We start from the raw sequence: 13427 nt of genomic DNA on the forward strand, positions 1-13427 counted from the left end.
TGCATATAGACTCTTGTGTAATGTTAAGTGCTTCGCCATGCTAGAAGTGCTACCATGCACCTGTTTGAGTTTACTTCCACAAGTTTTACATTTGAAATGGCTTTCTGATATTTATTTATTTATTATTTATTTATTTATTTATTAAATTTGTGACATGCACACCAACAGCCGAAGCTTTGGAGGTGTGCACAGAACAAGTAATAAAAACACGACACATACAAACGAATAAATACAACATAAACAGGATAATAAAAGACGACACATACAAGCGAATATATACAACATACACAGGATAATAAAAGACGACACAATAACAAACAAAACAAAACAAAACAAAACAGCAACAGAGATAATCTTAACTAAATGATCTAGAATGGGAAGAATAAACAGGATTATAAAATTACTCAAAATATTAGGGTAATCATAAAAATTAAAATTTAAAGTTTATAATAAAATTTTCATATTTATTAAAATTTGAGATAAGTCTGTAAATTAAATCATTATTATTGTGTAAGGAACATAATAGGGATCGAAGGCGGCTTTTGAACTGCGGGACTCGAATACCAGAGTTATCAAGTAAGTATAAGCAATTAATTTTTGAACTATAGCACTTAAACACAAACAGGGCATCCAGATGGATGCGACGATTTGAAAGAGATTCTAATTTGGGTAATTGATGGTGTCTAGAACTAATTATTTTGAAAAATTTATTTTGTATGGATTCAATTTTGTCACTATCGGTGGTGTTAATACTGTTCCAGATAACTGAGCAATATTCGAGTTTACTTCTGACTAAGGACAAATAAAGAGTAAGAATGGATTCAATATTAGATGCATAGTAAGTTATATAATTTATTAAATATAAGGTTCTACGGGAAAAGGATACTAAAGAATTAACATGTTGATGAAAGAATAGTTTGGAGTCAAGAATAACACCAAGATCTTTTATACTAAGAGATTTGGAAATTTTTGAGTTGTCAAGAAAATAATCATATTTAACTGGATGAATTTTCCTTGTGAAAGAAATAATTTTTGTTTTATCTTTGTTAAGTGAAACTAAATTCATTTTACACCAATTATCAATTTCAGTAATATCAGATTGAAGAAGCAGACAGTCATTTAAGGAGGAAATTTCTCTGGATATTTTAAGATCGTCAGCAAACAGAAAACCAGTAGTATGATGAAGAACTTTAAAAATATCATTGATATAAATATTGAATAGTAAGGGAGATAAAGTACCCCCTTGAGGCACACCAGAAGTAGCATGATATAAAGTAGAAGTTTTTTTATTAAGTGAAACAAAGAAACATCTATCTTTAAGGTAACTAGTAAACCAGGTTATATAATTATTACAGAGACCGAAGTTAGAAAGCTTAGCTAGTAAAATGGAGTGATTGACAGTATCAAAGGCTTTAGCCAGATCAAAATAACATGCATCAACCTGCCCCCTTGTTGTAACTTTATTGTATATAGGATTAATAAATGAGAGAAGATTAGTAGAAGTTGTCATACTATTTCTAAAGCCATGCTGATTAGGAGCTAATCTGTTGTTTATTGGGAAGTTAATATGTTTAAATATTATTTTTTCAAAGATTTTAGTAAAGCCATTTAATAATGATATAGGCCTATAATTAAATACACTGAGTTTACTACCCTTTTTATGTATGGGAATAACCTTAGCTATTTTCCATTTAGTGGGAAATACTTGTGATTTTAGACTTGTATTAAATAGATGCAACAATAGAGGCATTAGAATAAAAGAGCAGCCTTTAATAATGAAATTTGGTATACCGTCAGGACCAGTAGACATAGTTGGTTTTAATGATTTAATTCCCCATAAGACCTGGCTTTCTGATAAGAATGATACAGGAATTGAATCGTGAATAATATCGGGATCAATGATACGAGGGTGGTTGGTGGATGGTACATATACACTAGCAAAGTACTTAGCAAAGACATTAGATAGAATACCTGGATCATTACAGATATCACCATTGACATTAAGAGAATGAGATTCACTATAACCATTTTTCATAACATTGACATATCTCCAGAATTTTTTAGGGTTATTCTTAACCTTATTATTGATACTACGATTCCAATTAGTTTTATCACGCTTAATAAGATTTTTAACTAGTGCTCTATATTTAGAGAAAAGAAGGTAATACTGAGTATTATTGTTTCTTTTATAGAGTTTATGAAAGTGTTTTTTAGATTTTAAGGCATGAATTAAATCACCAGAGAACCAATAAGGATGTTTAGAGGCCTTACGTGTGGATAATGGAATGTGAGTATTGATTTTATCACAGATACAAGATGTAAGTTGATCTACAAGAGCATCTACATCAGTGGTGTTATAATATTCATCCCAATTGTGGGTTTTTAGAGAGTTATATAGGCTTAAGTAATCACCAGCTTTGTAGTTTCTGAAAATAGAATCTGGAGTAAAATTGTGTGAGGTCGCCTCAATATGTAGTTTAATAAGTAGGGTAGGATGATAGATATCCTCTTTGACCAGAGATTCAACAGCTTTTTCAACCACACAATGGGATAGATTAGAAAGACAAAGATCTAGAAGATTATTGGAAGATTGTATTAGGTTGTGCTGAATTAAATCCAAATTAGATATGAAATCAAGTAGGCACTGAGCCTTGGATCTGACATGTGCACGGGCAATATTGAAATAGTGATTACCTTTCCAATCTATTCCAGGTACATTGAAGTCACCTAAGATAATCACATTATCATGAGAATTAACGAGTTTTTGTTCAAGAGCTTCAAAATACAATGTGAATAGATTAGGTGATGTAGTTGGAGGAAGATAAATATTACCCAATGTTAAGTACTTATTAAAAGCAATTTTAATATTAATCCATACGGCTTCTACTCCACGATAGTCATATAATTGAATTAGCTGAACAGAAGGGAATTTATGTTTATTCACTGCGATCAACACTCCGCCACCACGTTCCATTGATGAGAGTAGCGGATCCCTATCAGTTCTAAAAATAGAATAATTATCGGTGAAATAATGAGCATTGATACATCTTTCGTTGAACCAAGTTTCTGTTAGACAGATTATGTCATACTGAGTATTAATAAGATTATCAAAGAATTCAACTGATTTTGTTCTAAGTCCTCTAACATTCTGATAGGCAATTTCCCATTCATTAAGATTGGGCATTCACTGGAAAGTGAGTAGGAAGCACTCCTCCAGGCCCTGGCATAGAAGTTGCTGGCGTAAAAGGTGACGATGTACTGCAGGAACTTGGAGGTAATTGGGTAGAATTGCCGAGAGCTTCAGGAGATGAATTAGTACTAACAATTTGGTCTTGATGCAGTTTTCCAAAGAAAGGACTGATTAAACAGCCACTGGGCCAAAAAACAATATTATTAATTCTACTAAAATCTTCTTCCAGAACAGATACATGGAAGGAGGCGTAAGAATTATGCTTTGTCCGGAGCTTGGCCACTTTGACTTGCTTGAGATTTAGTTCGTTGGAAATATAATCTACGACCTCTTGTTCCGTGACAGACGGCTCAAAACGCGTGACAAAGAGAGCTTTTGTTTTTTTGTAAATAGGTTTAGCAATTGTTCTTAATGTTGAAACATTCCTGATGCCAATTTGCAAGGGATTTTTCTTACGATCCGTGTTAGATGATTTTCTATCGGAGTTTTCATTATTCGTGGACTTGCGTGAATGTTGTACTACGGTAAAGCCGTCTTCGTCGACGGGCTGTTTACCGTTTTTCCTGATGACGTCGTTGGAGACACGCTGAGTTGTAAGTGGGTCACTGGTGGGCGCGCTGTTGCCAGATACACCGGATGACTCGACACAAACAAGTTTCTTGTTTGAGGAGACTTTTTTTACTACTTGACTGTATGAATTAACAGAATCAGACTTAGAAGATAAGATCTGTTTGATCTGTTGCAGTTCATTTTTTATCTCTGCAGTTTCACTACGAGAGTCGATAAGAAGGGTTTTTAACACCATATTCTCGCTTTTTAACTCGTCAAATTTCATACTGAGGGATTTCACGGCCGAGATTAAGTCTTCCATGGTGGGATCCAGAAGATTTACCGTCCAAGCTTCACTAGATGATTTTTGCTTCGATGAATTTTCACTTGCTTTTTCAGATATTCCCGGCGAATTAGAAATCACTTTTTTAGTAGGCGATCTGAACATTTTAGTAACCGTGTCAGGAACTAATTCAATGATCGTATCATTATTATCGGGTAATGAAAACCCATGAAAGTCGGAAAGATTAAGCAGCGATGAATCAATTATGAGTGGAACTCGAACTTAACGATGGTGAAGAAATAATAGCACATTGAAGCCGGGGAGCGCGCGCGCACGTCCGTCGGCTATGAACGCTCAGCCGTCATAAAATTTCCAAAGATGACTGCGGCCCTTAAACTTGCCACAATTTTCATCCATTACTTATTTAATCACTTCACCACTGTTTAAAGATGTCAAATGTTACCAACGCTAAAGTCAGCTGCCTCACTGGAGTCACCGAGATAGTGCGATGTGTGCTGCGCACAGAAGTATAATTTATTAATTAACCTACATCTGCACATATGACGTACGCAGCATGGCCTAGCCAGTAGGTTTATTTAAATTAAAACCAATAAGTAACATATATTTCTTCGTTTTTTTAAAACAAGATCTGTTCCCCTAAAAACGGAAAAAATACGTAATTATGATTAATTTATTAACTTCACGAAGTTAAACCACACAACGATGATCAGCTTTAATTAAGTTTTGTAAAAGGCAAAAGCATAAACAGTAAACAGTACTTTGATACTGACAGAATGTTATGATTCAGTGATTCGATTCCTTTGTGTTGGCACGCACGATCTACGAGGGTTATTTTTTTTTCAACCTCCGATCGGCTGTAATAAAAAAACGGGAAATTATTTTAATGTAAAAAGAAACGTACATCTTTACTCTATTTTTCCACATAATCACCGTGCAGATTGAGACATTTGTCGTACCGATGCACCAGCTTTCCAATACCCTCTGCATAAAATGATGTCTCCTGCCTATTCAGCCACGTTTTAACAGTGCCCTGCAGTGTGATTACAGTTTCATTTCTCCATGGCATGCCCATTAATCGATACCCTAATCGCTCGTACACGAATCGACACGTCTCGTAGTGTTTACCCCCTTCCACCAACCATGTGGAGCGGCCAACTCACACCTCTGTTGAAGCTTGGTTATGGGAATGTCAACATAGCTGCAACGATAAACTGTACGGCGAAATGCGAGCTGCGTGGAGTCATCCGTTTCTTACAGGCAGAAGGGCACACGATTTCAGAACTGTCTGAACAATTTCCGCTCATTTCAAGGTCAGCCCTATACGCCATTGTTACAGACAATCTCGGATACAGGAAAATCTGTGCCCGATGGGTACCCAAGATGTTGACTGACATCAACAAGGAGCGGCGAAAAGCATCAGCCTTGTCTTTTTGCTGCGTTACGCAGACGATGGTGAACACTTTTTAACTCAAATTGTGACAGGTGATGAAACATGGATTCATTTCGATAATGAAGAAACAAAACTTTAATCACAACAGTGGATGCACACCTATTCTCCACACAAGCCGAAAAGTTCAAATGGACATTCAGCACCAAGAAACAGATGGCTACAGTGTTCTGGGATCACCAAGGTGTGCTAATGGTTGATTTCATGGAGCCAGGGACAACAATCAATGCTGCTGCATACTGCGCGACACTACGACGGCTAAGACAGTCGATACGCAACACGTGGAGAGGAATGCTGACATCTGGTGTTGTCTTGCTTCATGACAACGCCCGACCGCATAGTGCTGCCGTAACACAACAACTCCTTGCAAGATTTCGATGGGAAGTAATTGATCACCCTCCTTACAGTCCGGATTTGGCACCGAGTGACTATCACCTTTTCCCCACGTTGAAAAAGTGGCTTGGAGGACGACGCTTCAACACCAATTATGAACTGCAGAGCACTGTTAAAATGTGGCTGAATAGGCAGGAGGCATCATTTTATGCAGAGGGTATTGGAAAGCTGGTGCATCGGTACGACAAATGCCTCAATCTGCACGGTGATTATGTGGAAAAATAGAGTAAAGATGTACGTTTCTTTTGACATTAAAATAATTTCCCAATTCATTCCCTTTTTTTTACAGCCGATCGGAGGTTGAAAAAAAAATAACCCTCGTATGATAAATGGTGGCAAGTCAACTGGTCTACACATCCGGCACCGCTAAAATATTTTCATGTCGTGAATGTTTTAATATTGGTTATTCTGTTAACAGAAGACTGTCACAGAATGGCAATCTTTGTAAATGTATGGTTGAACAAGGAAATATTTTAACTAGGGATGGGGCGAATCCTGATTTCCTCGAATCCAAATCCTAACTCAAATCCTCGACTGGAATTTCCGAATCTCGAACCCAAACTCGAATCTTTTAATAGATGATGTCTACATATCTAATGTAAGTGAGATGTATTCTGCTTGCACTAAAAGTTACTTGACTTTCTCACATGTAGTTTGGTACATTTCTGGTATAAGTGTACTTTGCCAGAAATTTTCTCGAAACCATTGAATAACGAGGTTCCAGAAATGCAATAAGCTTTCTGAAGCCTTTGTTTTCTACTACAGACAGTGGCTGATTGTCTACATATATGTATCATATCTGCAATAAGCCTTCCCATGTGTTTTCCTTTGCCATCTTTGCTTGAAAACTTACATTTTTTTTGTCATGAATTGTGCTAGTGTGGGCTGTGTGAGTGATGGTTCATTGTTTTGAGGTTCAGATAAGATTCTACTAGGCCCTGCAATTTCTCCTTTACCGGAAGATTCACTTTTCTCCCGTTTATCAACAGCGATTTGGGCGGAGTGGAGTTTAAGATGTTTATGCAACACTTTTGTTATACATGACTTTCTGTGGGATATTTTTTCACCACAAAACAGACATGCAGCCATGGTGGTGTCAGATTTGTCCAGAACAAAATGTTCCCATACTTACGACATCTCTGATTGTGATTTACGTCACGTAAATGACTTTAAATCACCATTCACAACGAAAGATAAACCACATGTTACATGAAAATATTCAGTTCAGTAGAAACAATTGCACAGATAAAATGAATACCGATAACAAATTAATAAACAAACGGGACGAGACGCCATTGTGTTCCGTGCCCAGTGTCGCCAATAGTAATTCGTGTGTGAATTACCTGTTGTAAATATTGTTTTGTTAAAACTTTGTTTCTGTTGAAAACTTTTACGTTTGTTTGTGAAATATTTTATTCATTTATATTCTTGATTAAACCATTACAAAAACAAATTCTCATATGCTTAAAGAAAACAGAACAGTGTTTGATGAGTTCGAAGATAATGCAGCTAATGATGCGCAGCGGTCTCGAGTCGTGAGTGGAAGTTTGGTGCTTGATTAGGTTACGGCGCAAACTGTAAAAATCAATAATACTTTTGCATCACTGCTTGTATTTTGAAAAGTGGCAGATTTATTAATAAATTCTTAAACTGCTGTATGTAGGCAAAACATAATATCAACATAGCTTAGGCTGGGTACATTCTTGTTTATAACATCTGGTGCCTTCCTAACCTCAAATATGTTGTGTTTTTACTGTTTCTTGTAAGACAAAACTTTTTTCTTGAGAAATTTCAGTTTTAGTACAGAATAGCGGTTAGGATTTTTCCTATAAATGACTAGAGGTCTGCGAGCCTAAGAATTTTACTTCGAGCCGAGCTCGAGCTTTTGTGGTACAGTTACACTTTTGGGAAATTATTTTTATCTTAAACTTAGTATAATGTTTCAATAAAGAATTAAAATGAAGTGAGCTTATTAATTTTGGGTAACTATTTACAGTGTGTGTTTACATTTTGCACTGCTAGAAAAAAAAAACATTTTTTTCCATTGAATCTTACCAGTTTTCATTGGTTCATTAGTAACTGATATCATCCAACTAAGATAACCACAGTTTAACAGTATATGTTTCTATCTTTGGAATAATTTCATCCTTGTCAAATTTTCTGGAGACCTTACTGAGCTTCAACAAACTTAGCACCAAAAGTCATGTTGTTTGAAAAGTACATTCACATTGTTTCAATATTTCCACTTTTCAGCACAATAATTCTGAGAGAGATTGTCAGAGTATTAAATTCTGTTCTTTAATCTATTATGCCGAAAAATAATTTGTTCTGCACGTTCAGGAGTTAAATTAGCTCTACGATTGGAGATAGTGTTTCCAGCAGAAGAGAAGCATCTCTCGCTGGCAACCTGCGTGGCTGGAATGCTTTAGTAAAATTGCTTAACCTCAAAATTAATGTCTTAAATATCTGTAACTGATCATTAAATTTTAATCAATTAAAAGTAATAAAAATAAAAGCATTTTACTTAATTCAGTTTACACTTGCAAAAAAAAATACGCACAATAAACCTACATGAAAATTAAAGTCTATTTCAATATCCTAAAACCTTAAAAATGTTTACCCATGTCATCAAAAGTAGAGATGTACTGAAGAAGCCGATTTTGCCAATATTTAGTTGAATCGGCATTTATGCCGACTTCCGATAAAGTACGCTTGTTAGTTTTCGGCCGATATTACTGAAAAACGAAACAGACTGCCATAACCCAAAAATCCACGAGTACCATTTTCACTTTTCATAGTAGTACTGCAATCTTTCAGATCGCATTATTTCTTAGCAACATGTGCCAACCGTACATATCAAATTTTAACATCATTTTCTTTCCTTTCAATAATGTTCTTTAATTTAATATGTTATAAATAAATAATACATTACTATCACGGTAAATATACATCTCTGTTGTTACGGTAACTATAGTGCAAATGTGGTAGCTATCATGCTTCTGTAGTAATTATGGTATCTACTTATCTACAAAGAATCTTTAGTTCGTTTTATGGTAACTATCTTAAAATAACTATTGGGTTTGTATTGTAGTTATGGTACATCATCCATATTTCTTCGTAAATTGTTGTTCATTTGTCTTTTCTTCATATTTACGTGCGCCATTACTATTTGAGACAAGAACTTTCAGAAAAAATTTTAACGGGACTTTATATCACACATTTAATGGCGTAAATCATGAGACCCCGGGCAATTTAAAGCTTTATACGGAAAAACCTACCATGCGGGACCGCATAGGCGAGTTTTACTGTATTTTTTTTGCGTAAATAGTAAAAGACCGAATCCTTTGACAAATCCTGTATCAGACCTGCCGAAGCTTCGAATCCCTAGGATTCAGCGGATATTGGATTCGGTCGCCCCATCCCTAATTTTAACTGTTAACAGAAAATTGTGCGTTGATGGTTGTAAAATTCATTTTTAATATGTGTTAATTATTTTTCAAAACAAATAAACCAACAATATTTTTTTCCCGTGCAACGTGAGAAATGGTCATGAGTAATATGCCGTAAGTAGGCAGAAATAAAAATGTTTGAGCTGATTGTTAAAAGTGTTTCATAAACAAGCAGTTTCCGTAAGGTATTTATATTTGCAAGCCTAAACAGTTAGTGGTTATGAACGTGTAAATTATATCATACACGATCTTTGAAAAATTTTTAATGTTCAGCCTAACCTATATTTCATAACGTTATGAAATTTGCTTGAGTGAAAGTGCGCTACAATTTTACGAGTTACATTAATGATAATTGACGAATAAATTTAAGTCTAGCAATCAGTTAAACGGTAACCGTCAATTTCTTTCTTCAATTTTTTTTTTACTTTTGAAAAATTTGCCCGAATTTTTCGATTCCAAATTTTAGTTTCGGTTCCGGGTTCAAATAGTTGAGGAATCAAATCGAAGTTGAAATTATCGGGTACCCGCACATCCCTACTATCCACACCTAGATTCGAATTCAAAGGGTATATTCAAGTTACTCTCTGGGATTAGTAATCAAGATTCCGATTCGAGAAAATTGGGATTCCACCCATCACTAGTTTTTAATAAATAAATGTACAATGTTCATAATGTTTGGTGAAATGGTCCAATATCTCTAAGACATCTCCAGGTGAATGTGCAAACAAAGGCAAGGCTACAAGCGTTGTACTCATAGCTGTTGGGGTATATCCACTGCGGAATCATTTGATATTTGATGTGAAACATCCAACTGTCATTTTTGGAAACATCAAGGGCCATGTGACCAAGCTTTTTTTCTACATCAAAATACGCAACTCGTGCACCCCTATATATTTTTCACAAACACACCGATGCTAGCCACTCTCTGCTACTCACTGGAAAGAGGAATGCATGACTCGTCTTGCGTCTGGAATCTCCACTTCAGGACTCCGACGTCTGTGTGCAGTGGAAATGGCTTGGCCGGGTTCTTCAACCCTATTTGAGATTTCAACTTGAACAGCTCTTTGTCAACGTTAGGGTGCGTCTGAAACACATGGCAACAAAATACTAGTTAATTATAAACAACACACACAATGCACACATACAAATCTTCATAAATCTTAATGACTGGATATATAAGGGTGTGTGAATATTAAAGTATTAATAGTTTACCATTTGTATATATTTGACTTTGAATTATAATACTTTAAAATCAAATATTCAATACTGTTTACAAAGTGTGGTGAATATTTGATGTAGTATACTTCGAAACATTGCAGTATATTGATTGACTGTTGAAGTTAAGTCATTTGTGTGATATAAATACCCAGTGGGACTACGGGACCACACTATGAAAAACATGAATAAAAGTTGGAATTTTTAACACAAAAAATTATTCGGAGTTAGTTCACTACTGTATAGCATAAACAGTAGTGGAAAACATTGTGTGGGCAATTGAAATCTGAGACTATTTTTTTACATTTTCAAATTGAAAACAAATTATTATTTGTATCCACTTCCTCATGCATACCAGTAGTGGGGGTAAAATTAATTAAAGTACACAATCGTATACTACAACAGAAAAAAAGTTAGTCTTTTGCCATGGCCATTAAAAGAAGTGAACGTAATAGTTGCAATGGTGTATAAATCAATAGTCATGAATCATGATCAATCTACCAAGAGACACAGCAATAGATAACTTGCTGCATTTATCGATACCTATGACAAAACAGACATTAAAAATTAAAAAACACTCAATCAAACATAAATAACCATTTTGTATTATAAAGTAAATTGGCAGAAAATGTGTTCGTAAGATTATTAACTAAAGTAGGTACAGTTTATCTGGCTGCCATTAACAACCAAAGTTTGTTAATAAACAGGGTTTAAAATGTTAATATACTCCATTTCCTAATTATTTAGCAAAAAAGCTGTGTTAAAAATATTTATGCTTTTGTATGAAATAGACTAGATTTTTTTTTATTATGCGGTAGTGTGTGGTTCCCGAAAATTTTCCTGTGTAAGTATGTGTAGTGGCGGCTTCTGTGAAAGCAAAAAAAATAACTAATATTAAAGACTGGTTAGTTGTTCTTTTGACGTATTAAAAAAGACAAAAATACCTGCCAACCTAAAGAATTCAAAAATCTTGAGGTCTGTAGAGATTACCTCGAATATCAGAATTTTTTTTACTTTAGTAAAATATGTTAAATAAGAATTGCTATGTACTGTTAATGTGGCTAATAGCTGCATACTAGGCTAATAGCCGCAACACATGCACAATTTATGTTGGGGAGACAAAAGCAGGCCAGGAACGGAATTGGTCCGAAAACAGATATTAAAAACATCTAACCTCTTTTCGTCCAGCTACACCACCAGCTTCCGGTCCAACCAATCAGATTACTGCATATAGTTCGCAAGTATGGTACATAGCAACATAAAATTCTTATAAATTAAGCACCAAAATTAATTTCAGAAATTAAAAAAATATTTAAGTCTTTGTAACTCATCAATTGTTGGTGTGCGTAACATAACTACATCAACAAAACGAAGAAAAAATTTTAGTCATGGAAAAAAGCTGGAGAAAATTAGGTTAAGTCATGAGCAACTTTTCACATCTGTCATTACGATACTATCAATTTGACCTGTAGTATAAAAAATACACTACATTGAATTTTGTCTTGTGTTAAAAATCTATGATGTAATACATGATTCTTTCAGAAATGGCATCGATCAACACATGAGAAATAGTCATATTTTACATTAAACTTCATGGTTTTACAAAAAAATGTTAAGATTTTGCTAAAAACTAAAAAAAAAAAAAAAGACTGTAAAAATACATAGTTTGCCTTTTAAGTGTTCAATACACTTTCAAATTAATTTGGTAAGTTCGCAGTCCAAAATTGAACACTAAACATTGTAATTATTGACTTAGAAAGAAATCTAAATAGTACAGTAGAACCCCCGATTTTACATTACCGGTTTTTATGTTTTCCAGTTATTTGCACCATTTTATTTTGGTTCCATTTTAACCTCATTTGATGCACTGAAATAAATTCCAATGATTACAAACAACGTGCCTACAATCTGCTTCCCGCAATTTATGCTGTTTTTTTATGCTATACATACATAATATCGTCACTCCCATGTTTGTCATGTAAATCATACATATGAAGATAACACTTTCATGTGAAATACTAAATCCAAAATGCTGTTGGGAACACTAGCGGTAGCTCCTGGATTTTTTGATGTGCTCTTACATAAAAAACTGTATTTAAAGGCTGCCAACATGTCTAATAATGGCAGACTTTGAGAATATGTTAGCACACGACGCTAGCACTACAGTTTATAGAAATTCTGATTGTCCATCAGTAACTTATAGTGATACTACTTTGAACATTGGAACTGGCGCAACACGACCAACATTTTCCTTCCCCTCCACTTCTCCCCTTTCCAATCCTACCGTTTAGAGCCTTTCCTCCCTAGTCCCTTGTTACCTGTTTTCTGTGTTGGTGCTTGTGCATTGCTTTGTAGGTTCCTGCTTAAATAGGCCTGTAGAGGCTTTGCTCGCTCTCATTTTATTATTTTCTTTTCAAACTGGAATCATCTGTTAGGTTTAGGTCTCCATGTTTTAAATAACTTTACACTTAGTCTACTTTTAAATGTGCGGCACAATTGGTCAATGGGACAAAGCAAGTAAATAATTAGTTTCCTAGGACAGGTTGGCTCTGTCATAGTTAACGTAAGGTTTGGCGTAAAGTTATATTTTGGATTTGACTTTTTCTAAATTTCCATTTCTTATTAATTTTCTTGTGTCCAGGATTTGTGAGGGCTTTACTATGTCTCATATCATATTGTGTATGCTAGTCTGACCTCCCTTGTTTGCTTGTTTTACAAATTTCTATTGCATCGGGTAGACTTAACTTCCTAAAAGACTGGGGGTTGTTAATTTTTTGTGGTATTTTCATGTTTGAGTTCATGATAAAATTTTAATCTTAAGATTTCTGAACTCTCTTTCACGTTTAACTGCTTGAATTTTCCTGTAAATAATGCATTTTA

General features: G+C 34.8%; 1 protein-coding gene across 1 annotated transcript in view; it reads right to left on the reverse strand.

The window, feature by feature from the left end:
* Window positions 1-13427, reverse strand: part of LOC134527550 (coatomer subunit delta) — a 92558-nt gene that overhangs the window by 23776 nt on the left and 55355 nt on the right. Inside the window, exon 8 of the mRNA XM_063360322.1 lies at window positions 10269-10416. Coding sequence (XP_063216392.1) covers window positions 10269-10416 — 148 coding nt within the window. The remainder of the gene's footprint in view (window positions 1-10268; window positions 10417-13427) is intronic.

This window comes from Bacillus rossius, chromosome 1, assembly GCF_032445375.1.
Source record: "Bacillus rossius redtenbacheri isolate Brsri chromosome 1, Brsri_v3, whole genome shotgun sequence".
In the NCBI taxonomy this organism is placed as follows: Eukaryota; Metazoa; Arthropoda; class Insecta; order Phasmatodea; family Bacillidae; genus Bacillus; species Bacillus rossius.